The 24,553-nt window shown below is 36.3% G+C and overlaps 3 protein-coding genes across 8 annotated transcripts in view; all 3 read left to right on the top strand.

Moving 5' to 3' along the window:
- Positions 1–18,565, top strand: part of LOC119980546 (protein CASP-like) — a 29,347-nt gene extending 10,782 nt beyond the window's left edge. Inside the window, exons 1-19 of one of the 3 annotated variants that reach the window (XM_038823281.1) lie at positions 6,790–7,010; positions 8,274–8,384; positions 8,635–8,813; positions 9,744–9,893; positions 12,001–12,089; positions 12,279–12,388; positions 12,683–12,777; positions 13,075–13,130; positions 13,414–13,579; positions 14,016–14,108; positions 14,734–14,862; positions 15,364–15,483; positions 15,832–15,912; positions 16,578–16,685; positions 16,835–16,978; positions 17,057–17,158; positions 17,480–17,559; positions 18,067–18,159; positions 18,242–18,565. In XM_038823281.1, coding sequence (XP_038679209.1) covers positions 6,926–7,010; positions 8,274–8,384; positions 8,635–8,813; positions 9,744–9,893; positions 12,001–12,089; positions 12,279–12,388; positions 12,683–12,777; positions 13,075–13,130; positions 13,414–13,579; positions 14,016–14,108; positions 14,734–14,862; positions 15,364–15,483; positions 15,832–15,912; positions 16,578–16,685; positions 16,835–16,978; positions 17,057–17,158; positions 17,480–17,559; positions 18,067–18,159; positions 18,242–18,299 — 2,049 coding nt within the window. In that variant the 5' untranslated portion in view covers positions 6,790–6,925 and the 3' untranslated portion in view covers positions 18,300–18,565. Of the gene's footprint in view, positions 1–6,789; positions 7,011–8,273; positions 8,385–8,634; positions 8,814–9,743; positions 9,894–12,000; positions 12,090–12,278; positions 12,389–12,682; positions 12,778–13,074; positions 13,131–13,413; positions 13,580–14,015; positions 14,109–14,733; positions 14,863–15,363; positions 15,484–15,831; positions 15,913–16,577; positions 16,686–16,834; positions 16,979–17,054; positions 17,159–17,479; positions 17,560–18,066; positions 18,160–18,241 lie in introns of those variants that run through there. The other 2 variants (XM_038823279.1, XR_005463894.1) reach the window with 2 other exon arrangements.
- LOC119980548 ((R)-limonene synthase 1, chloroplastic-like) lies at positions 334–5,446 on the top strand. Of its 3 annotated transcripts, none has more exons than XM_038823285.1 (7): positions 334–525; positions 3,205–3,463; positions 3,547–3,919; positions 4,002–4,220; positions 4,431–4,569; positions 4,652–4,900; positions 5,133–5,446. In XM_038823285.1, the coding sequence occupies exons 1-7, from the start codon at positions 445–447 to the stop codon at positions 5,412–5,414; spliced, it is 1,602 nt and encodes a 533-aa protein (XP_038679213.1). In that variant the 5' UTR covers positions 334–444; the 3' UTR covers positions 5,415–5,446. The 3 variants fall into 3 exon arrangements, with proteins under 3 accessions (XP_038679213.1, XP_038679214.1, XP_038679212.1); XM_038823286.1 differs by lacking the exon at positions 334–525 and adding an exon at positions 2,493–3,098 and having other exon boundaries at positions 4,652–4,934; positions 5,133–5,265; XM_038823284.1 differs by lacking the exon at positions 334–525 and adding an exon at positions 2,537–3,098.
- An 824-nt stretch (positions 18,566–19,389) lies between the features above and the next one.
- Positions 19,390–22,833, top strand: LOC119980418 (peptidyl-tRNA hydrolase, mitochondrial-like). 2 transcript variants are annotated; one of them, XM_038823107.1, is made up of 9 exons: positions 19,390–19,805; positions 19,936–20,020; positions 20,424–20,491; positions 20,611–20,661; positions 20,737–20,810; positions 21,919–21,977; positions 22,182–22,258; positions 22,351–22,477; positions 22,577–22,833. In XM_038823107.1, exons 1-8 carry the CDS (start codon positions 19,491–19,493, stop codon positions 22,462–22,464), a joined length of 843 nt encoding a protein of 280 aa, XP_038679035.1. In that variant the 5' UTR covers positions 19,390–19,490; the 3' UTR covers positions 22,465–22,477; positions 22,577–22,833. The 2 variants fall into 2 exon arrangements, with proteins under 2 accessions (XP_038679035.1, XP_038679034.1); XM_038823106.1 differs by having other exon boundaries at positions 19,391–19,805; positions 22,351–22,833.
- Positions 22,834–24,553: the final 1,720 nt, after the last annotated feature.

Here is a 24,553-nt window from a genome sequence, read left to right as displayed (position 1 = left end):
TGTAATGAATGAGAATCAGTCTTGATAAATAGCTATATATATATATATATAATTGAAAAAAAACTCTAAGTTTTGAAAAAAAAATAATTTTTGGCAAATAAACCTTGACAAAAAGTTTAGGAATGAAGATTCAAGAAAATAAGCAAATGAGGCAACTTTATTGATGCCATTTTTTTGCAGCAGTGGCTTTAGCGGTTCAATTTTCAAAGTTGGGCGGGCCTGGTTAAGTGCTCAAGATTGGGCTGGCCCATAACAGAGGCCCAATGACTCAGCTAGTAGCCTAGTAGCCTACTACTGTACAATAAGAACCTCGAAGACCAAACAGTTGCCAAACCCCTCGCGTTCTAACTTTCCAAAATTACACTGTTAGCGCGCTGAATTTCTGGAATCTATTTGAAAACCAGAGAGAGATAGAGAGAGATCCGGATTCGCGATCCAATATGGATGCCTCGCAAGGTGGATCAGAGCGAGATAAATCAAAACCCTCCTCTTCTTCGATCTCCATCATTTCCAATTTCTGGAAAGGTACAGCTCGATCTCATCAACTCATAATTTTTTTTCTTTTACTTTTTTGACCTGTTTGTTTTATCCATGTTGAATTGTATAATTATTTCCTTAGTTACTTAGGTTTTGAATTTAGGTTGAATGGATTAATCAACGTCATTCTCGAATTAATTGGTTTAAATTTAAGCATTTGCTAAGCAATTTGCATTTTCAGTATAATTTGAAGAGCAACTACTCTCAGGCTTCGAACATTGTATGATTAAGGATACTATCACGAAAGCAGTGAGAATTTATTCATTGGATATACTTTGATTACTTGCGGAAGGCCAAATTAGAGCCCTAGGGATTTTTCTATTCTGGCCCTTCAAATGGATCTTGATGTTTTGAAGTGGTTGAAAAGCCTGCAATTGTTGAGCGCAATTAGGGTGATTTATTCAAGGGAAATAGTCATTCAACCAAGTACAGTGTGAATATTTATTTGCAACTTTTTTTGTTTAAGTTTGACCTTGTGGGCTAGTGATAGAGGTCACAAGTTCAATTCTTGAAAATAACTTCTCCACATATTATGTGGGGGTAAGGTTTGCCTACATTTTGTAGTCTCCGACCCCACCCGCTGCGGGAGCCTTGCGCTGAGAGTTTACCTTTTTTTACCTTGTTCAATTTCAGGGTCTCTTGCATATGTAGATTTTTCTGTGTTGAAACCAGTTACTAATTGAAGATAAGTAGCAAGGATAAAGACTTGGATGATGATGATGATGAAACCAAATATGTTTTCTTATAAATGTGATACTACTTGAACAATGCATTTATTTTAGAAATATTTGCTACAATGTTGTCACTAGGTGACCAGGCGTGCGCCTAGGCACGCCGGGGGAGTCGAGGCGCACCCTGGCTGCCTTGCCTAGCCTTAATAGCTTGTCTTTAGACAGGAGGGGCCTAGGCGCACGGCTCAGACCAGGCGCAGTCGAGTCGGGCGTGCGCCTAGGCTAAAAACAAGTAAATTGAGTGTTTTTTTAAAGTTTTTTTTTATTCTGTTTTAAAGAGATATTTTTTAAAACTTCATTTTATTTTTGACACAGATATCAAATTGTCCAAGGCATTAAAAATACAGGTCTCAAAAGCTTCAGTTGTCTAGAAATACAAGTGTCAAAAGCTTAATCTAGCTGTTAAAAGCATATGAATTTTACATTACTTCTTGAAAACAATCTCTACTATGACATGTATTTTTGAGTGGCTAATTTATTGGCATGTCTCCACAAAAGTATTAAAAGTAATAAACTAATATGTGATTATTATATTATAAACTTATATATATTTATTGACATATCTCTATATATATATATATATTTATATTTAAAGAAAAAATGCGCCTAGCTTCGGTAAGGCGTGCGCCTTGCGCCTCAGGCGTTTGATGGGTCATGCGCCTATGGCCTTTAACAACACTGATTTGCTAATGAAACATTGGGAGACAGATATGTATTCGCTATTAGTCAGCTCAACTCTGTGAACATTTACAACATTTCTATTCAAAAACAACTCCATTAGTATCTCTATCCTAAATCTCTACAACATTATAATATTACTTGTTTATATTAAAAATTCATAGAATTGCTTGCCCGCCACTTTTTATGCATTATTTTCGTTGATACCCCACCATTTTGTTCCGAGGAAAATTTCCACCAACATGATCATCTTCGTCGTGCTAAAGTTTCGAATGTTTACAACACCATATATTTTCATGAAATAAATAGAAAAAAAAAATCATAAATCGTTATAAAAGAACATTTATTTTCGCAATTACACCTTGGAAAAACGTGTAGGAAAAAAAAGTTTTTATTAAGATTTAAGAAAATTAAGCAAAATGGGCCAACAATATTGATGCAATATTTTGTAGGAGACTAGCATTGAATTAGACTTTCAAAATGTTCAAGATACATCTATCCCCGGATTTAGTACATTGATAAATAGAGTACAAGATAGAGTACACTAAGGTGACACAGTACCCAAACTCCACAGATACTTTTCATTTCAAGATAGTTGAGTGGGTAGTATGTAATTATCTATATATTGACTAAAGAGGGTTGTGTAGTAAACTCAAGCCCACAAATGATCAAAAGAAGTCCAACTATATTATGTAAAATATCTCCAACGGCTGCTGATGAGTCTCTGCCATGACAAGACTGCACTTTTGTACTTGTTGTTTATAGCCGTTGGATGGTTCCTTCTTCTGTGTATATATACTAGCTTGTAACTTCTGCTTTAATTTAATGAGAATATAGTCTTAAGAACTTCTTTATAGACAATAGTTCCTGTTGTGGTAGCACTTGACAAAGACACAAAACTTCCATTGTCAAATAAAGTATCACTCAACAAGTCCTATGGCTTGTTGCCTTCTTACATCAACTCTATTTTTCCCTTCCCAAAACAACAACAATCGCTATGCTACAACTACTCATCGTACCCGAGTCTTTTGCAATATTACAAAAACAAAACAACATTGTGATGATTCAATGGCTGTGGTAAGGAGATCAGCAGATTACCAACCTAGTGTTTGGGACTACGATTACTTACAATCGTTGAACAATGACTTCACGGTAACTGGTTGATTTTCTTTTGCTTTGCTAACTGGTAGGTTTTAGTTTATTAAGTTTTGATGATATATTATTGTTGATCTCTAATCCTGTGGCTCATCTGGTGCAGGGAGAGGTACACACAAGAAGAGTTGAGAAACTGAAAGGAAAGGCAAGAATTTTGCTAAATAATGCAGGGGACCCTTTGCATCAATTGGAACTTATTGACACTTTACAAAGGCTTGGATTGGGTTATAATTTCAAATTGGAGATAGAGACCATACTACATAATATCTACTCTAAAACTAAGACCAATGATCTTGGAAATCTGTATGCTACTGCTCTTCAATTTAGACTCCTCAGACAACATGGATATCATGTTCCCCAAGGTTTTCATTTGAAGCTTAATTAATTTCCCATATTCTCTAATTTCAATGAGATAACTGAGTGCTTTTGGCTTAATTGACTGCAGAGGTATTTGAGAATTTCAAGGAATGTGTTAGTGGTGGTGATGATATTAAGGGAGTTTTGAGCTTATATGAAGCATCATATTACTCTGTAGAAGGGGAGAGTATTATGGAGGAAGCATGGGACTTTGCTACTAGACATCTCAAAAAACTAGATGATGAGACAGTACTAGAAGGCCGCGATCCAATTCTGGCAATGCAGGTAAGACATGCCTTGGAGCTTCCACTCCACTGGAGGGTAACAAGATTTGAGGCAAGGTGGTTCATAGACTTGTATGAGAAAACAAATGACATGAACCCAATCTTGCTAGAGCTTGCAAAGTTGGACTTCAACATTTTGCAAGGCGTGTACAAGGAGGAACTCAAGGACCTCTCAAGGTATGTAAGCACCTCCTGTGGTAGTGAAGATAAGAAATTGGTTTGAAGCTAATTGATGATCTTACTTGTTTAAATGAATTAGGTGGTGGAAGAATTGTGGTTTGGTAGAGAATTTGAGTTTCGCGAGGGACCGGTTGGTGGCATCGCACTTGTGGGCAATTGGGGTTGCTGATGAACCTCAGTTTGCAAACTGTAGGAAAGTGATTACAAAGGTGGTCGCACTAATGACAGTGATTGATGATGTTTATGATGTCTATGGTACCTTGGATGAACTCAAACTCTTCACGGATGCTGTTGAAAGGTTCGTCTTTTGTTAACATATATGGATAAATCTAGTTCATTACCATCATTAACTCGTTTTTCTGGAGGAGAACATCTCATAGTAACTCCGCAATTAAGCGTGATTCTGCGAGAAGGTAAAGTCGTGCAGTCCCGATTTATCCACGGGAACCGGACATTAATATCTGTTAATTACTGACATTAACATTGTATGGTTTGGATGCAAGTGCAGGTGGGACATTAATGCAATAAAACAGCTCCCTGACTACATCAAAGTATGTTTCTTTGCCCTTTTTAACACTGTCAATGAAATGGCTTTCGACATTCTCAAAGAACATGGCCTCGATGTTTTGCCCAACCTAAAGAAAGCAGTATGTAGTTAGTTTGGTTGCATATTGCGTATCTTCTTTTAGTGTTCTAGCACAGACTATATATAATTTGGCTGTGTGGCAGTGGATAAGTGCAACCAACGCGTTCTTGGTAGAGGCAGAATGGTTTCATAGCAGATACAAGCCAACACTAGAAGAATACATGAACAATGCATTCACAACCATCGGTGGACCTTCAGTCATTGCTCATGGATATCTCTTTGCACCAAACCCCATACGAGAGACCGAGCTGAATTTCCTGGAAAACGATCCAGATTTAGTCCGATATCTTTCTTCTATTTTTCGACTTCAAGATGATTTGGGAACTTCATCAGTATGGACCTTATTCTTAATCAAATATGTCAAATGTATGTCATGAGATCGTAGCAGTTGGTGTTCCCAGTTATCCCAAATGCTGAATTGGATGCACATGATTTAAGTGAATTCGTGGGATCCACTTGTCCCACATGAAATTTGTGCGTACAATTCAGCAGTTAGAATAACTGAAATACCAGCTTTTGGGATCCCTATCATTTCTGATTAATAATTTTATGTGGAATTTTTAGGACGAACTAAAGAGAGGCGACGTCCCGAAATCGATCCAATGCTACATGAATGAAACTGGTGCATGCGAGGAGGATGCCCGCAGATACATTAAGGAGTTGATGAGAAAGACATGGAAGAAAGCCAATGCTGTAGATTGTGTATTGCCTCAATCTGCCATTGATGTAATATCAAATCTTGCCAGAACCTCCCACTGTATGTATCGGTATGGTGATGGTCACAGCATTGAAAACCATGAGTCCAAGACTCGAGCCTTGTCCATGCTTTTTGAGCCAATTCATTAGTGCATTTTAGTGTCCATTTGCGATTGCCTTTAGATTTCACTTTTCTTCTGTCGTGGATTGTTGTGGACAGTTTCTTTTGTATGGGTTGTAAAGTGTCCTTCAAGGACTTTATACAAAGTGCCCTTGAGGCACTTTATACAAAGTACCCTTCAGGCACTTTATACAAAAACGATGGTGGAATGTAGGTCTATATTTGTGTCTTTAATCGAAAAATGAAGGGGGAATTTTATGCAGGTGCAGAAGCTAACTGGTGGTGGGTCCACCCGTTGCATGATTTAAATATGGTGGGACTGGAAACTGAGTTTTATTTATTTTTTATTTTTTTTACCAATATAACATTTTTGGTGTAATTAAATACCGGTATAACACTAGGTTTTAATTTAGCATGATTAGTGTTATTGTTTTACAATCACGACAACAACAATCAAAAACCTTCGGGACAATCGTTTTTATTGCAAATGCCAACATTCCCCTAAGTCTCATAGATTTGAGTTGATTGCTCCTCTGGTATAGGATTTGAAGCACCCTTGTGTCCCTTGTGGGTGGTAACCACACTTCTTCCAAATTGGTAATTGCAATTCAGATTTGGGATTCTTTCTTTAATCTCGGCTTAATTCTTTTAGTTATGGTTTTGGTGTTGTTCAATTAGGAGAAAAACATAGGAGAATGCCCGGCAAAAAGCAAAAATAGATAGAGATCAAATTGGCGTGCTCTAAAAAAAATTGGTCATGACGATGCTAATGTCGTGATTGAAGTTCAAACACTAGTCAATGGTATGATTGTGCAAAAAACAATCATGCTATTTCTGTTGACGTGATTGTAAAAACACAAAGATAGTCACACTATTAACAATAGTAAACAAGCATCTCCAACAGTAGAAAACAAAGCAACAACCTGCATCTGCACAACAAGATACAATAAATTAATCAATTCAAGATCTCAACAATAGCCATGTTAGCCTTTCTTCTAGCCATTATGCTCCTGAACTTTCTATCATTGTAGTCTATTATGTAAGCCAATGTCTTGTCCCTTGTATGACGATGATCAAGCCACATCTTGGCATGTAGGCAGTATTAGACCCGCCAATCCCAATGATGTCCTCCACGTATAAGAGAGACACTTAGGCTCCGTTTGGATGAGCGGATAAGACTCCGTATAAGTTATAACGGTTCGGGGTTAAATATTTTATACTTATAACGGCCCCTGGCCGAGACCTAAATGCCCACATTTCACCCACAAAAACCTGGACTTGCTTGGAGTTGGCTTCAGCGGCGAATTTTCAACATTGGGCTGGCCCAAAACAGTGGCCCAATGACTCAGCTAAGCCCATGTACTGTAAAACAAGAACCTGGCTAGAAGACCAAACAGTGCCAAACCTCTCAGAGATCCAACTTACCAAGAAGCGATCACACTGTTCGCGCGCTGAATTTCACTGAAAGTCTGAAATCTATTTGCAAACAAGAGAGAATCGAAACGCATAGAGAGAGAGAGATCCGGTTTCGTGATCGAATATGGATGCCCCGCAAGGTGGATCAGAGAGGGATAAATCAAACCCCTCCTCTTCTCCTATCTCCGTCATTTCTTATTTCTGGAAAGGTACCACTCGATTTCATCAACTCATAATTTTGTTTTTATTCTATTGACCTGTTTGTTTTATTCATGTTGAATTGTTTGCTTAGTTACTCAATGTCATTCGCGAATTAATTGGATTAAATTTGTTCCTTTTTTTTTATTTACGATCTTAGGCTTGTAAGCAATTTGCATTTTCAGTATAATTTGAAGAGCAATTACTCCCAAGCTTCGAACATTGTAAAATTAAGGATACTATCATGAAAGCAGTGAGAGTTTATTCATTGAATATGCTTTGATTATTCCGGATGGGCAAATTAGAGCCCTAGGGATTTGTCTATTCTGGCCCTTCAAATGGAGCTTCATGTTTTGAAGTGGGTGAAAAGTCTGCAATTGTTGATCACAATTAGGGCGATTTCTTCAAGGGAAATGATCAGTCAACCAAGTACAGTGTGAATATTTATTTGCAACCTTTTTTGTTTAATTTTGTTGAAAATGTACCCCAATGATAGAGTTGCGGGGGTGTATTAAGTGATGCCTTTTCTGTGTTGAAACCAGTTACTAATTGAAGATCAGTTGTGAGAACATCTTTTAAGATGGTATGAGCATATTTAACGTAGAGATAGAGGTGTGGCAGTAAGGGGAATCAAGAGAATTTGTATAGAAGAGAGTAGGAAGTGAACAAGAAAACCTAACAAGACATGGCTTGAAGTAGTAAGAAAGGATATGGATTCAATAAGAATTTATGAAAGTATGATCCTAAATAGAAATGAATGGCGGAAACGAATACACATAGTGGATTCCCATTGATTTTCTCATGGGCTCATGTAGCCAACCCCAAACTTTTGGGATAAAGGCTCGGATGATGATGAAACCAGTTATGATTTCTTATAATTGCAATATTGCTTTTACAATGCATCTACTTTAGAAATATTTGCTAATGAAACATTGGGAAACAGATATGTAATTGCTATTAGTCAGCTCTACTCTTGATTGTTTAGTGTGTCAAAGTGATGAATGTTACAAAACACCACGCCAGAGAACTAAGATAAAAAATCATTCAAACTGGATTAAAATCCTTGAAAGCGAGGCAATAGCCTTGTGCAGTGCTTGTCTCATCCTTCTCAGAGGCAGATGTTTAGTTTGACTTGGCCCGCCCCCTCTGGTGGAAATGATATGTATTCATTGTATGCATTTGGGTTGACAAAATTGCCCATGTGCATCATTTTACGGACATGATTTTTTTTTCGCTGAAAATTGTTTATTAACTCTCCTGTTTGCCATTTACAGACTTTGATTTGGAGAAAGAAAAGAGTGTGCTGGATGAGCAAGGACTTAGGATAGCTGAAAACCAGGAAAATAGCCAGAAAAACCGGCGGAAACTTGCAGAGAGCACTAGAGGTAATATCAATACCAATCATATGTCCATATTTCAACCGTTATGATAATAAGATAATTTAACAATAATGAAGCTTTTAGATGTTTCTATGTTTCTGTATGGTTTTCTATATGGGCCCAGCTTTTTTGTGCAAGAGTTCGAATAATCGATTAGGGTTTTTCAGCTTCTATTTTATTTTGTATTCTATACTCAAGGATTTCTATTGGATAGATAAGATCTTATGTATTTAATTACAATGTGTTGAATGAGCAGATTTCAAGAAAGCTTCACCTGAGGAAAAGTTAAACTTGTTTAATTCTTTGCTCAAGGGTTACCAAGAAGAAGTTGATAATCTTACCAAGAGAGCGAAATTCGGGGAAAATGCTTTCCTCAATATCTATCAGAAACTTTATGAGGCTCCAGATCCTTATCCAGCTCTTGCCTCAATTGCTGTAAGTGCCAGCATGTTTGTTCAGTAGAGTAAGTTCTATGACATTTTGATTTTGTTAGTAACTTAGTATGGATCTAATTCGCATTTTTACATTAAATCCTTCTGTAATGCACACATCATAGTGTACAATAGCTACCTTGTAGGTATGATGCTTCAAAAGTGGTCTTGTTTTTCTTGGATTCTTTGCCCGAGCGTAACCATGCCATATGTGTATCTGTAACTTGAACATCAGCAAGGGTATGGCTGCTAGACACTCCAAATTAAAGTTATAGAGCTGACCCCTTGTACTGATAATTTGCTAGTGTGGACTGTGGAAGGAAAGGAATAGGATAGCCAGCCTTTGATTGTATCTTGCTTTGGTCTTAGATGGCTTAGCACTATATTTATTTTGGTTTACTAAGTACAATTTCGGGAATGCGGAGATTTTATCAACTTTATAGATATTTAGACTTGTAAATGATTATCTGTACTCGTGTTAGCACCGTGTTGTTGCTTTTCTAGTTCATTTATTTTATTTAGCTGATCAAGGAAGAAAACAGAGTGATGAGAAGGTAAACGACGTCACTTGACCATTGATCTAATAAATTTTCTACTCTATTTCTGAATTTTTGTCACATGATGTATGCTATCTTGTCAACGATCATAAATTACTTTGTCATCATACGAGACCTCAAAGCATACATTTTCTTGTGAAATCTGTAGGTCATTTAACTATGTTTACAGGACTAGAAATATTATTGTTCTGAAACTTCCAATGCCATTTTCATTTGAAGGTTTGAATGTTGATTACCTTTTAAACAGTTTTAGCAGCAGAGAAGTTCAAACATAATGTAACCATTGTTCTCTATGCACTTTTACAAGGGAAAAGTGTGCTCGTGCACTGTGTGCATGCATGTTGTGTGTGGATGATATTCACGCTTGTCTCGTGCAGGAGCAAGATCTAAAACTGTCTGAACTAGAATCCGAGAACAGGAAGATGAAACTTGAGCTGGATGAATTCAGGACAGAAGCAACTCATTTAAAGAATCAGCAAGCAACAATAAGGAGACTTGAGGAACGCAACCGCCAGTTAGAGCAGCAGGTTAGGAAACTGGTTAATGGTCAAATACTTAATATATTGTTAGACACTCTATTTCTGAGAGGATGATTGTTGCATGGTTTCTGTGGAGTTTGCTTTTCTGTTGCATCTGAACCATAAGAATGACTGCAATAATGCTTAGCTGAATTCCAGCTAGCAGTTTAGTTATCAGGGTTAGAGAATTAACCTGAGCCCTCAATAGCCCGAATCTTCCAATCTTTCGCAGCCATCTGGAATTTGTTCCAACCATGCTCCTAACATACCGAAAAACCCGCTGGTAAGCGATTCAAAAGTATGAGTGGGGGTTCATTCATGATAGAGATAAGAATGATTAGCAGCGGTCATAAGAGTAAGAATCTGCTGTTTAGTACACCCATCAATAGAACAGGGATATATCGATGTCAAAGCCATGACCTTAGGATAGCTTGTCTCCATATGCGAGATCGATAGGAACAGACTTGCTGGAAACGGCTTTTTAGGAAAAGACTCCTTTGGCCTAGGCTCACCTTCTAGCTCGCTAAGTTCTGCATAACTCTGTACGAATGCTTTATTGACGAACCTTTTAGAAGGCTTAATCGTTTTTCCCTTTCCAAACAACTTCTTTAAAACAATCTCTATCCGACCATCTTCTCACTCTGCTATGAAGAACATATCGGTCCTCTTGGGAGAGACTAGAGATTGTTCAGGCTCTTCTTACACTTATCCTAAGTAGCCTTGGATATTTGTAATGGCTTGTTGAACTTATCTTCTTTTTCTAGGAGATCAGGACCGATATGAGAGTCTATTCTTCTAAAGCAATCTTTGTCCAGTTAAGTTTTTTCTAAATGACTACATTAGCATCACGGGGAAGGCAGTCTTTTTAGGATCTAGCTTTCAGACTAAGCTAATTATGAAGTAATGCTAATAAGTTAATGGTTTGAAGAGTCTTCTTTTCCTTGCGAATCTAAAGATTCAGGGTGCGAATTGTCTGATTTTACGTGAGAATTGGCTGACCGAAACTTAACTCTTTTTTTTTTGTACCCAATATATTACTGATCGTTCCATCACTAAGAAAATATCTAATGATCTATGTAATCACTTAATTGAAGTTGAAGTTGTTTTACTGTTATTTTTGGTGACAAATTTCTATGGTATTTTTCCTATTTTACTCTTATTTTTTACATTTTTTAAAGATTTCTTTTTTTTCCCCTCCTTTTGGGGGAGGGAGGCTGGGTGGCGTTTATCAGTGATTTTGTCTTTTATTGTTTGTCGGGGGTGGGTATTCAAACCTCTGCCCTCCTTAGGCAGCGTGCTGGTGTTTATCAGAGATGATTAAAATTTCTCTTTTCCTGTTTGATCATTCAGTTTTCCGGATGATGTGTGATGATTTCGTTGTTGGACCTAGTTCTAAGTTCTAGAATTCTTATTGCATAGTTGAAGCTTGCAAAAATTTTAACATCTCCAACTACTATTGTGAAACACTCTCTTATGCTCTTGGAAGAGTATTTTTCTTTTTTTTTTATTCGATGCAAAGTTCCTGCCTTTTACACTCATCATTAATGTGTCTCGAGGTTTGTAGCTTGAGGCTTATAAGGTTGAACCTATATCCAGTCTCTCCCTTGAAAAATAATATGAATGGAATCAGAAGATAAAGAATATGGAATCAGAAAGTAATAAAATTCTGGACTATTGTATTGGTACTACCTAATTTCTAAAATTGACCTCTTTTGGGGAGAGAAAAAAGATCATGAGGAAGTGTAGATTTCAAGCGTTCATTAAAGATGCCCCTGTGCACAAGCCTCTTGCCACTAGGAAGTTTGTGCAGGTCAAGCATATGTGATATTGTTATCATATGCCCTGGTCACAATGTAACAACCTTAGCACAGTTAAGGCCAGACATATTTAAAGTTCGTTTTGATAATAATACACCAGCAAGCAGAAACCTATGTATTTTTTTCAGTTAAATCTTCACATGATTGCAACCTAGGTATCTTCTAGAATCTTCTTTTAAGGGATAAGATGATGCTTACATTCCTCAGATTTTTGCTTTAATATGTCACCTATGAGAATTGAGACATCAATCATCTTTGTAAATAGGCATTACGATGTCTATTTTCTAATACTTGTGCAGATGGAGGAAAAAGTGAAAGAAATAGTGGAGATGAAGCAACATAGTTTGGCTGAAGAGAACCAGAAAACACTAGAAGCTTTGAAAGAAAGGTAGTTTTACTGCTCTTCATGAGGTTGTAAGGCAATTCTCTGACATGTAAATGACAGTGCAACAATTATTTGAAATCCTACTTTCTTGAATGCGTATATCTTGTGTATCTTGCTGTCTACTGTCTTTTTAAACGTGTTCATTTTACCATCTTGCGACCTTTCTTTATGATTTGTCTTACAAATTTCTAGGGAGCAATCATTGCAAGATCAATTACGACATGCAAAAGATAGTGTTTCCAATATGCAGAAGTTGCATGAACTTGCACAAAGCAAGTTGTTTGAACTTCGTGCTCAATCAGGTAATTTGCTAAATCTTAGTGTTTTATATATTCTCCTCCTCCTCCTCATCAAAACTTTTCTCCATATGATTGCAAACAAAAGCTTTTGCTCTCCACCCTAAATTGTACTCATATTTTGTTCCCATTCACATTATATGCCAAGTTATCCCAGTTGGGCGATAATGATAATGGAAGAATTGGATTCCACTCTTTATCTTGCAATAATCATAATCGTGTTTGACTTCCCTCACCCCACTCTCGTTTTTTTTTTTCCTTTCCTTTTTTAGTTTCTTATCTGTGTTCTCATGATATCAGATGAAGATAGGGCTGCAAAGCAATCAGAAGTCAATCTGTTGATGGATGAAGTGGAAAGGGCTCAGACAAGGCTTCTTACTCTTGAGAGAGAAAAGGTGTGTTTCAAATTTAAGTGAGTTGTGTTCTACCCATTGTTGCCTAGAAATCCTACGCGTGAAGAGACTCTTTCCTTCGGACGTTCATTATTGTAAAGTGCTTTTATTGCTACATCAAAAACCTAGGGGAAAGAGTTGTTAGGTTATTTATTTGTTAAAGCCGGACTATGTGATGTAACTTATTTATAAAGTAGGCCATCCCTCTGATACTATGTCTAGAAAACCATTTTTCGGTGCTATATTTCTACACGTCAGTGTCTTTTCCTAGCTGAATGATTTCATTGGTTTTCTTCATAGGGACTTTTGCGCTCCCAATTACAAACGGCAAATGAAGATACTGCAAACAAGAAAAGGTTTGGTGCTTTAATTCCTTTGCTCTCCGCATGTTTGTCATATTTCAAAAGAGGTTTTGAAATTGCATGGGAAATGTATTACCAAAAAAATATGTAGGCCTTTGTGGTGAGTTGGTACTAACTTTTGTGGAGGATCTTCTTTCTTTTTATTGTTATTTTTTGTTGGTCCATTCCTATCAGCAACTCTATCATATTGTCATCGTATTTTGACTTTTCTGATCTTTCGTTATACATTCTCAGGGTAAAGGCTTTGATCTCATGGTTTTGTTGCTTGTGATTGCAGTGATAATGTAGATTCTAGTAGTATCCTTGAGAATTCTTTGAGTGCCAAAGAGAAAATAATCTCTGAGCTGAACATGGAACTCCACAATATTGAAACAACTCTATCAAATGAACGGGAACAGCATATTAACGAGATGAAAAAGTTGAATTCATTGCTGAAGGAAAAGGTATATTGATATGCATCTGTGTAGATGCATCAACACATTCCTCTTTGATTTTCTTCCTTTCTTTTTTCTTTTTTTTTTTCCTAAAAAACTTTAATGTTTATTTAGGCTCTAACAAGTTGGGGACAAGAGGTTTTGACTGTAGATTCTTTTAAGTACGAAGTGGAGTGATTAGAGTCCTTATGGGTTACTGCCTTCTGATTATGTGTCCTCGTCTTATGCAATCAGCTTATTAGGTTAGGTTTGGATGCTTTGCAGTTTAAGTTGATTATATTCTCTTTGCCTGTTAATTGGACGGGACGTTCTCCATGAACCTGCTGTTTGTGTAGAGTTGGAGTTGATTTCTCTCTTGTTACTCTATGTGTCTGTTGTGCACGGGGGCTTGCATTCATCTATTTATTTTTGACAATTTATTTGTTTTCAAAATCTGCCTGCAAAGGATGTTGCTCTTGACGAGATGAAGAAAGAAATACAAGCTAGGCCAACCACAAAATTAGTTGATGATTTGCGTAAAAAGGTGAAAATTTTGCAGGTAATACCATCTTTCTCTGGTTTTTCTGAAGTACGGTTCGAAATTTAGCATGATTAGTTTTTGTTTTAGTGACATGAAGCCGGTGAACTTACAAAGTTCAATCAAGTTTCCTGAAAAGTTGGTTTTTCTGTTTGCCTAATCTAATGTTTAGTGAAATTTTCAATAACACTGGATTTTGGTCGAATTGCATTTCAATATTTGTGTTTTCATTACTTAAGAATCCCCTGACTGCAGTATGCTGGGTCTGAATTTGTTAGAAATTTTGTGAATGAGTTGATAATTTTGATGTGGCCCTTCTTTCAATCTCAGCCACCTATTTAGCTTCTCATATAGTTGATGTTTTGCTGCTCATGGTGACTTGTTTACTTCTTAGAAATGTTTTCTGGTTGAACTGAATATGTAATCTTTAACAGCGAATTCCAGTAAATTCATATTGATAACTTTTGTCTTTTTTTAATCTTTATAATTCCTCAACGCCTATTGCTTTATTTTCATTGGTTGTGTTCTCGTGCTATCATCTTATGTGCATTTAAATTTTCATCTGCGTTTCCGCGTTTTGGGCTTTGATTTGAAGAACCTTTGTAACTAAACGTCTTAGTGAACATGCCATTGTTTTATGGTATAGGCAGTGGGTTATAATTCTATCGAGGCTGAAGATTGGGAAGTAGCTACTAGCGGGGAAGAAATGAGCAAAATGGAGTCTCTTCTTCTTGATAAAAATCGAAAAATGGAGCACGAACTGACTCAATTGAAGGTATAAAGTCTCTGGAAATTTTATTGGCCTTTTAACTTAGATTTTGCTAATTTTCTTTTGTCCATGAACTAAGTTGAGGCATTTGTGGACGTCTAGGTTATTTTTTGGGAAGAACTTATATAGATTTGTGTGCATGTGCAGTTCAATAGTTTTGTCAACTATAGTTGGTCAATTTCCTAGCCTCTATGGATATTAAGGATAAAAATGTAAATAATTCTCGCTCCCATAGTTGGTAGGGTCGGGGACAAGTACGATGTACGCAGGAATTAAACATGTGGCCTCTAGGTTACACTCCTGCAACTCTACAACTGGGCCACATGTTTGGCTATCCTTGGATATTACTGGATTTATTAAATATATTAGCGTGCCTAAATTGTTTATACTATTATCTTTAAGTTTTGGTAATATCTTAGCCCTTAGGTTGGTTAAGATTATTGCTTTATTTGATTTATATCTATCATGTATCAGAAGTAAGTCGAAACTGTTTTCTAACATTTCCAGGTTAAACTCTCTGAGAAAACGTCTTCACTGGGAGAAGCTGAAGCCAAGATATCAGAGCTCACATCAAAGGTTAATGAACAACAAAAACTGGTACAAAAGCTGGAAGATGATATATTGAAGGTTCGGATCAATGACTTCGAATATTTTGAAATGATTGTCTTGTGCCACCATTATTTGCAAGTTGCGATACTTTGTTCTTAGTATCTTTCCTGCTATGGATAGTAATAAGACTGCTTATTCAGTTTTTAAGCTTTTATTTATGTTCATGTATGCATCTCCTACTCTCCATCCATGTGTATATTTGCACCTTCATGCACATACATACTTGCTAGTATTCGTGTTAACATGCCTAATGCGAGACAGAACTTGTAGGATGTAGGGAGATTGTTTTCAAGTGTCTTCGCTTTCTCTTCCCCCTTTCTTCTATCCCAGTAAAAGTCTGAATCAATCTTTCTCCTTTTGGTGCAGGGTTATAATTCCAAAGAGCGAAAAGGCGGTCGATTTGATGATTGGGATCTTTCAGAGGCTGGGGGGACCGAGCTATATGAGGTACCTCTTCATGGGAGTGCATCTCTTTCTATTAAAGTTATCGTGCAATCAATGGTTTTTGTATTCCTTTTGTGATTCAAGTAATGAATTCCATGACAATTATAGATACTTTCCCATAGGTCCGTTGCCTCAAAAAGTTCAATTGTAAAATTATTTCAGATAATTACTGTTTTACTTATCAGTATTCTCTGAATTGAACAGTAATTATCTGAAAACAATTTCACAACCTAATTTCACAACGTAACGGTTCTCGGGAAAGTATCTATTGTCAATACAAACATATAGAACCAGTTTCATAGTTCCTGAATAAAGAGCTTCTATCTAAATCTGTCCTTTGCTGTACTACAATGACTAAGGAGAGACATCCAACCTGATCAGTTTGTGTAATTACCAAACAAAAGAGAACTGGTGGCAAAACCACCCTGAATTGAGTATAATCAGTTTTCATGATTGGTGTGGCTTGGTGATCGTCAATGGTTTCAAGTTACTTTTGTGTTAAATGCCCAACTATTCTACAAGGAAGAGCATCCCTTCCCTTAACAGTGCATCCCATTACCCATACCTTAACAGTAGGCAGGACTGTTGGATTTCCAGTTGTGTTTTGCGCTGTCATTTTGGTGGTTGAAGTTTTTCATTGTAATTAACCCCTTCTGGTTCTGGTCCAGAATGCAGATCAGAAACAGGTTTCAGCAGATCAAGATCAGAGCTCAATGCTGAAGGTGATATGCAATCAGAGAGATCGATTTAGGACACGTTTGCGAGAGACAGAAGAGGTGTCATTCAACTTTGACCATTCTCATATTTTGGTGTTCTTTTTTTTTCCCCTCAAAAAAACCTGCAGCCGATGGTCTGATTCTGTTCAGATTATTAGATTAATTATTGCAGATTTAGTGGGAGTTTGTGAAATTTTCAAATGTTGCAGGAAATAAGGCAGCTGAAGGAAAAGATTGGGGCTCTAACAGTGGAACTGGAAAAGACAAAAGCTGATAATGTTAAACTGTATGGAAAGATTCGATATGTCCAGGATTATAATCTTGAGAAAGTAGTTTCTCGAGGATCAAAAAAGGTACCTAATTTTTGTTGATCGACTTCTATCTTGTTCTGGTTTTCAAGTCCTGATTTTATGTGGCTTGATTATTTTCAGCATTCAGAAGATTTGGAGAGTGGTTTTTCCTCAGATGTTGAATCTAAGTATAAGAAGATATATGAAGATGACATAAATCCATTTGCAGCATTCTCGAAGAAGGTCATACTTGAGCTCCTTTGGTGAAATTTAAGTTTTGTTATGATTTACCTTTGTCTTGTTTTGTGACATTTGGGCTGTCTTCTCTCTTGATATGGTGTTATTCTTCTTCCACAATGGAAGTTCATCTTTTATTGCCTTTCCTTTCTGTGTTGGACTTTTTGCTCCATTTTAGTAGGAGAAACATGGTGCCTACTCAAGGGGATGCGAACCTAATGGACTTATTTTGATAATGAAAGCCATTTACCTCTTGCTGACGTCCTATTTTGCTTTGATGAGGGTTTATATGTCATTTACTAAGCAAACTTTCCTTTTTCTTACCAGGAAAGGGATCTTCGGTACAAGGAATTGGGCTTCAGGGATAAAATAACACTCAACAGTGGGCGTTTCCTCCTTGGCAACAAGTAGTGTTCTATCTACTTTCTTCCAAATCTCAGTATATTTCAATTTTAATTTGTCATTAGGCATCACTCAAACACCAGCATCATCTTAACTTTAGCAATCTGTATATATCACTATTGTGTTCGTCTAGTCTAGTTGCATCACCAGTCCACGTCGTTGGAATCCATAATGCTGTTTAATTACTTGTACATTTACATCTAGGGTTTTGTGCGCAATTGCAGGCTCTTCCTTGCATGGTTACCACAGTAGAACTTTGTTTTAAATGTTTTTACGATTTCTTCTGTTATAGCAGCCTCCATCTTATGCGTCATTTGGATCAACCACTCTACTGATTTTTCTATCCTTTCCAATTGGTTGTTTAAACAATTTTTTTGCATTAACCGACCCGTGTGCACTTTATGCCTTCACCTGCCCCTTATTTTCACAGAAATTAACCTATTATTTCCCTCGAATCTTTTCCGCATTGCTATCTTCATAATAAATTAGCTTCATCCACAATTATGCTGTAGGTATGCTCGAACTTTTGCATTTTTCTACACCATTGGTTTACATCTCCTGGTGTTCACCTGTCTCTACAGAATGTCAGCTCTGAGTCATCTTAGGTAATCATTTTCCCTACACTTTTTGTCTATTATCCGTTTACTAATTCTCCATTGATCCGTGACATTTTTTCTAACTGTACAGCAATGGGCTGGATGAATCCCTTGTTGGAGACAACGTGAATCTCCCTCGTGCACTTTAATGGTCTTTTTAAGTACTCACTTGAGTTTTGCACACAAGACAGCAGGAAAATAGGGTTAAAACTGTGCATAGAAATGTTATACCTTGTACATAGAGAACAACGTTGATCCCCCTCTTCTGTGCTGCTGCGTGCTTGTAAGGTGATGATGGAAGGTGTGATGAAAATATCATTAATTCATTCTTGAATTTACGTGACCTTGAAAATCTTGTTTGTTTTGAGGTTGTGTGCATTTAAATGGTGTTTTGGAGAGCTCTATCATTCTGAAATTCGTTTCTTTTTTTATAATTATTTTGGAACTATTGCGATGCATGGGATAATATTAAATATTTTGATTATCAAGTATTTTCGAACCAAAAATATTGATAAAGTTGCTATTATTTTTTTTATTCTATTGAATATTATATGATTGAAATGTGTTAATTTAAAAATAATTGATTCTAAAATATGTGATGTCTAATGTAAACAAAATTAAAAAGAAAGAAAAAGACATACCTACAGATTTTTTATTTACATATATGTCTAACGTCAAATTCAAATACAATCTTATTTGAGAAGCATATAAACAATGTACTTTTTTAGAAGCTTGCTTTTGGAAAATGTTTTGCTCCAGCCCACCATTGGTGGCACTTTGCATTACCATTTGGACTTAATTAGGTAATTACATTTGGTGCATGTATGTTAGGAAATTTTATTTACAAATTGTATTTTACTCTCAATAATGTTTGAAGAAGTAATTACCAAATTCAGAAGTGGGGAGAAGTGGAGGGTTTTAAAGAAAACTGTAGAAACGATTTGATCGTTAAATCGTTTGATTGATCGATTATTTAAAAAAAAAAGTTATATAGGACCAATCAAAATAATAGAAATAATCGTGATTATTTGGTTAAATTTATGTAAAAAAAGTAAAAACCCCGATTGTTTATTCATGTAAAAAAATCCGACTCTAACCAATCGTCTACACTCTTGCAAAGGCATATGAATCTGATTGTGGATCAACCATAAAAAGGACATGCCCGTATTTATAGAAAACCAGCCAAAAAAATAGAAAGAAAAAAAAAGAGTAGAAAACGAACTCGCCTTTGACAACTGGGCAACAAGTCAACACCACGACCAAGCCCAGCCTCCTCTTTTACTTTTCTCCAAAACCAATCCAATCTCTGAAAATCCTTACGACCAAAAAAATCCCGAATTATGAATGTAGCTGCCATTGTTTCAACCACCGCCGCCGCCTCACTTCGCCTCCCTTATCACCGCAACCCCCATCGCTACTCTCGCTTCGGCTTCGTATTTTGGAGTTCTTATTATTCATGCTGGAAGAGGAAGCGAAGGATAAGCATGTCTGGAATCTCTAATTTTCTTCCTCCATCCGCCGCTATTTCCACTTATTCTTCTGACGCTACCACGGAGATGGAGTCTCAGGCGGTTCCTAAGCCTAAGCAGCAGCAACAGTGGCTTATTGTCGGCCTTGGGAACCCCGGCAGGAAATATCAAGGAACCCGCCACAACGTTAGTACACCTCCCTAAACCCCTAAACAGGCCAAATATTGGTTTGCTGGGAGCCTTCTCGTATGTGTTTATGTATGTAGTTCTCTATCTTTAACAATTGATGTGTTTTGTTGTGGTTCGTTTCTTCTAGGTTGGTTTTGAGATGCTAGACGCAATAGCGGAAGCCAATGGGATATCTGTGAGCAGTGTTTCCTTTAAAGCCCTAGTTGGTAAAGGTAAGGTTCGATTTTTATACTGCTTATTTGAGTTGTTAGACATTTTGAGTTTGTGTTTGTTAATGAATGTGGGAGTATGCATTGGCAATAAAATCATGATATGCTCCATCAAAGTTTTAAACCACAAATTTGTCTATTTATTTCGACTAGTGCTGTTTTTTTCCCTCTGTAACCATCGAAATCGGTGTGAGGCATGCTTGGCAACACTAGATGTGGAAACTGTGAACATTGTAGTGACTTTGGGAGAAATTTCGTCTTGTTTATCAACTTAGTATCTCGAGTCTCTACTTCATCTTTTTTCTGTGTCCTTCATGGATCCATCAAGCATCTCGAGTCTCTAATTCTTTTATATTTTTGAAATTTTCTTGTTTTATAATATTCATTAATAGATTCTATGTTTCAGGTTTTATTGAAAATGTTCCAGTAATGCTTGCCAAACCACAGACTTTTATGAATTCAAGTGGTGAGTCTGTAAGTATGCTCATTCAGAAGGACCTCAAATCCTCAATCTATATTAGAGGGCAATGCTGCCTTTTTGTTTGTGTTTTCTCAGTTCTGATAGCGAGTGTTTCAATTTTGGTGTTCTGAAGGTAGGGGCCATTGTTTCATATTACAAGATTCCATTAAAGCAAGTACTAGTGGTAATACATCTTTTTCCCCATTGAGTTAATACTGCCTATTTCTACCATCACCGTGCTCATTTTTATTTTCCACAGATTTTTGATGACTTAGATTTGCCTTTTGCCAAATTGCGGCTGTTGCCAAAAGGTGGACATGGAGGACAAAATGGGTATTTAATTGATAACCATACATGTGCTTGTTTTAGATGATCTTGCTGCATTTGCTTTATGTTTCTGTCAGCATCTTTTGAAAAATATAAATGAAATTGATTTCCTGAATCAACTTTTAGTACATTTTTTTATGGAAGATCTCTAACTCTTGGATCTTTTTTAAATCTGAGTTTCTTTGTATACACTCTGCCCATCATTTGCAGTTTTAGTGCTGTCTTTGTGTTTCTTGGACAATAAGCGGGTAAATACTGTCTGCCATTCTACTGTTAGTGGAAGATACTAGCAATGTATTGAGATTCATGAGATTTTCATCTCTTGCATAAATTCCTTGGGGGATATGTTACTAGGACTTGGGAAGGTATTAGTCTACGTGTCACTACTCAAACAAAAGGTTTGAGTCTAGCTGTCAGGATTTCAACTGGCTGCAAATTTTCAACTTTTTTGGATCGATTTCAGTATCTGAAGTCAAAAAAATACTATCATGGTGGTGAGACTCATGGGATTTTGATTCCCATCAAGGGTTTTGGGGCTATGTTACATGGGTTTGAATTCAGATATGCGTCCAAGTATCAAGTTTTCTAATTTTTTGCAAAATTTTCCATATTTTGAGTGATTTGGAATTTTGGAGTGTAGCCATACCATTGTCAGTACGGAATTCTTAGATGTATGGTCAAAGTAAAGAGTCCAAGGAAGCCAAAATTGGGGTGTCAATGTGGGTTTTTTTTTTTAATAATGTTTTTTAGTGTATGAATGATAGCTTTCTGCTAAATTTTGAGCTTATGTATCTCTAAAGTAATTTGTTTATAAACTGAATTCTGAATTGGTAGATTGATAACAATGAACTGTGTGTGTTTTAATTAAGAAATTTAGGTACATATAATCGTACATTGTGATGTTTCAAAACTTCACAAGCTCATCCTGGTCGTAGTGTTTACGTGCTGCTATCAGTTTTACAGGCATTTTTTTTAAAGTATTACTTTCATCAACAGAGATTGCTTTCTTCACTTTGGCTATGGAGATTGTAGCTTGCATTGTTGCTTTTTTCCTGCTGCATGAGAAGTGTCATTGGTATTTCTTATGAGGTTGTTTACTTCTTTTCTTTTATAGAATGAGAAGCATCATAGATCACTTCAAAGGGAGCCGTGATTTTTCTCGGTTAAGAATTGGTATGTTGGTTACATCACTAAAATTAGCCCCATATATTCATTTTTGTTATATGATTGGCAAAAGAGCGTATTTGATGGACTCTCACTAATTTCGTGTATGAATTCATGTAAGCAACTCAAGATTGTTTGGGATAAAAGTTTTGATGATGATAAAGATAATATTCATTTCAGTTATCAGTTATCACAGTTGGTGAAAATTTTCAGGGATTGGGCGGCCTCCTGGAAAGATGGATCCTGTCAATTTTGTTCTTCGGCCCTTTAATAAGCAAGAACGAGAAGAGGTATGTGGGAGATTTTAATATATGGTCATGAATAGAATAATTTTACTAAGTGAGCTGTGATATTCTAATTGCTTGAATGAAATTATTTTCAGTTGGATTTTACTTTTGAACGCGGTGTAGAAGCAGTACGGATTCTTTTACTTGAGGGGTTCAACAAAGCTGCAACGTATGTTAACAGTGACAAACCCGTGGAACAACTAGGTTAAATAACTGCACGAAGTGAGTTTTTCGGGTGAAAATAAGTTTCCGGATTTACAAAGTGTGGAATTTTTTTCCTTGATAGTGAGTACTGAGTATTGTAAAAATCCATGTCCCCAGGGTGATATGTTACAAAAATGCACTTGGATATTAATTGCAACCCCCTTTCCAAGAGATGCAACCATAATGGGACTCACATATCTATTTTTTGAAGGAGCCATTGCTGCCATTCAATAGTTAAGAATTGAGCTTATTACGCGAAAGATGTTGTTGTTAATGTTATGGTTAATATTTTTTAAAGCAAGCTGCTTGTAATAGATCAGCAATTCTTTCATCTCAACACTCGTTGTCGAACCACACAAGGTAACATTTTCTGATCCTGTTAATTTATTGCCTTGAATGATGATTAGAAACTATAATATTTGTCTAGTTCTCTATATAAATCTAGGCTTCGTTTAATCGTGTTTCACCCTAGAATCTTCGAGAGCATCAGTTTGTGGGGTTCTGCACATCTGAGAACCATGAGGAGCACATCAACCAGGTATATGTGCTGCATTCAAACCTCTCATTTCTGCTCATTTTCTTTGTAACTTTAAAATCTTCAGCAAGGATTCATGAACGGTCTGTGGCCTTTCCTTTCAGTCATATATGATAAAATCTTGTCTCCATTGGTGATCTGCATGTAAAGGTTGTTTTGCATTCCTCAAAATGAATGCCTAATTGTGCCCTATTAACTAAATTAGCATATGATAGCACATGGGGGTTTGTGACCTGTTCTGGGAAATGACCTTCTAAGAAATTAGCATCAATAAAAGATAGTAGGTATGATTCAGTTTTCATTATCTTGACTAACAAGCCCATCCTTGCTGACTACAGCTAAGTTAGGACAATTTACTTGTTCTCTAAACTACTACATTTCCAGTTTCCTTGCTTGGAGAAATGAACAGTGTTGGGTTTTCTACAAATGTGAACCAAGGTCATGTTGACTGTGATTAGAGTAAAAACAATAGTTTCTTTTTTTTTTAATAAAAAAAAAATTATATGTAAGTGGGGTAGGAAAAGTACCAAAGTCCATGGGTTTAGTTCTTTAAGGGTTAACTTTTCGTCTGTCTTCCAGTCTCTGTATTTCTATGAAGAATTCCCAGTTTCTCTATGCATGTAGACATTCAACCACAATCTACCTGGAGATTTGTGTCTAAACCTATTTATTTTGATCTTTTTTTTTATTTCATTCTCTTCATTTTGGAATTTGGAAACTATATTGTATTTCGTAATAATTTAATTTTCACCTGAAAGCAAATAATATAAACAAGTAATAATAAGATAAGAGAACATTAGTATTTTAATAATATAGAGATTAGAATAGTAACTCTGATGCATTTGTTTTTGATTTGTTGTGTCTAGATCCTATAAATTAGGGGCGGTAACAAATCGGTTTCTAGTATAACAACAATGTGTGTTTGCGAAATATTTATATGTCTGGACCTTAACTCGGATTTGATTTCAGACGTACTTAATTGACCAAACCCATATTGGTTTAAATTCGACCAAGTAAATTCAACAATAACCTAATTCGGGTTAGAGTGTGGATAAATAAATCTACAAGATTTATATGTTTGGATCCAGACTTAATTTTAATTCGGACAAAAAATTTATATTTGGACCCATATTTTGGAGATATAAATTCGGTTATCCGGATTGGATATTGTTTTGCCCCCTTAGTTGTATAGAGATCCTGTACATTGTGGAAAAAATTGTACTCTTTTGGGTGGGTAAAATAGATAATCAAATCGAGAGACAGTCGCAGCGACTGATAGTCTGTTTGTCTCTCTAGAAAACAAAAGGCTCCTTCCTAGTGGGCAGGAAAAGAGGAAAAGTAATGAAGGATGTCCTTTTAACAATGTTTAGCAACTGTACTCAAAAACTAGAATTCATCTCCTTCAAAATTTCTCCGTTGTGATGGTAACATCACAGCTGCTCTTTATTACTCGGTTGGTTTACAATTATAGGACTACTATTTTTCAACTTAACATCTTTAATAGAGGATTTAAAGTTAGTTTCTCATATATATATATATATATGTGTCAAAACTCATCA

This window comes from Tripterygium wilfordii, chromosome 16, assembly GCF_013401445.1.
Source record: "Tripterygium wilfordii isolate XIE 37 chromosome 16, ASM1340144v1, whole genome shotgun sequence".
Taxonomy (NCBI): domain Eukaryota; kingdom Viridiplantae; phylum Streptophyta; class Magnoliopsida; order Celastrales; family Celastraceae; genus Tripterygium; species Tripterygium wilfordii.
Note: the sequence above shows the minus strand (reverse complement) of the source record. Positions and strands in the feature narration are given on the sequence as shown.

Coding starts and splice junctions, on each gene's coding strand:
- LOC119980548 (XM_038823284.1), top strand. CDS start 2,883: ATGGCTTGTTGCCTTCTTACATCAACTCTATTTTTCCCTTCCCAAAAC. Junction 3,464..3,546: donor TGGATATCATGTTCCCCAAG/GTTTTCATTTGA, acceptor AATTGACTGCAG/AGGTATTTGAGAATTTCAAG. Junction 3,920..4,001: donor GAACTCAAGGACCTCTCAAG/GTATGTAAGCAC, acceptor TAAATGAATTAG/GTGGTGGAAGAATTGTGGTT.
- LOC119980418 (XM_038823107.1), top strand. CDS start 19,491: ATGAATGTAGCTGCCATTGTTTCAACCACCGCCGCCGCCTCACTTCGC. Junction 19,806..19,935: donor ATCAAGGAACCCGCCACAAC/GTTAGTACACCT, acceptor CGTTTCTTCTAG/GTTGGTTTTGAGATGCTAGA. Junction 20,811..21,918: donor GGACATGGAGGACAAAATGG/GTATTTAATTGA, acceptor TTTCTTTTATAG/AATGAGAAGCATCATAGATC.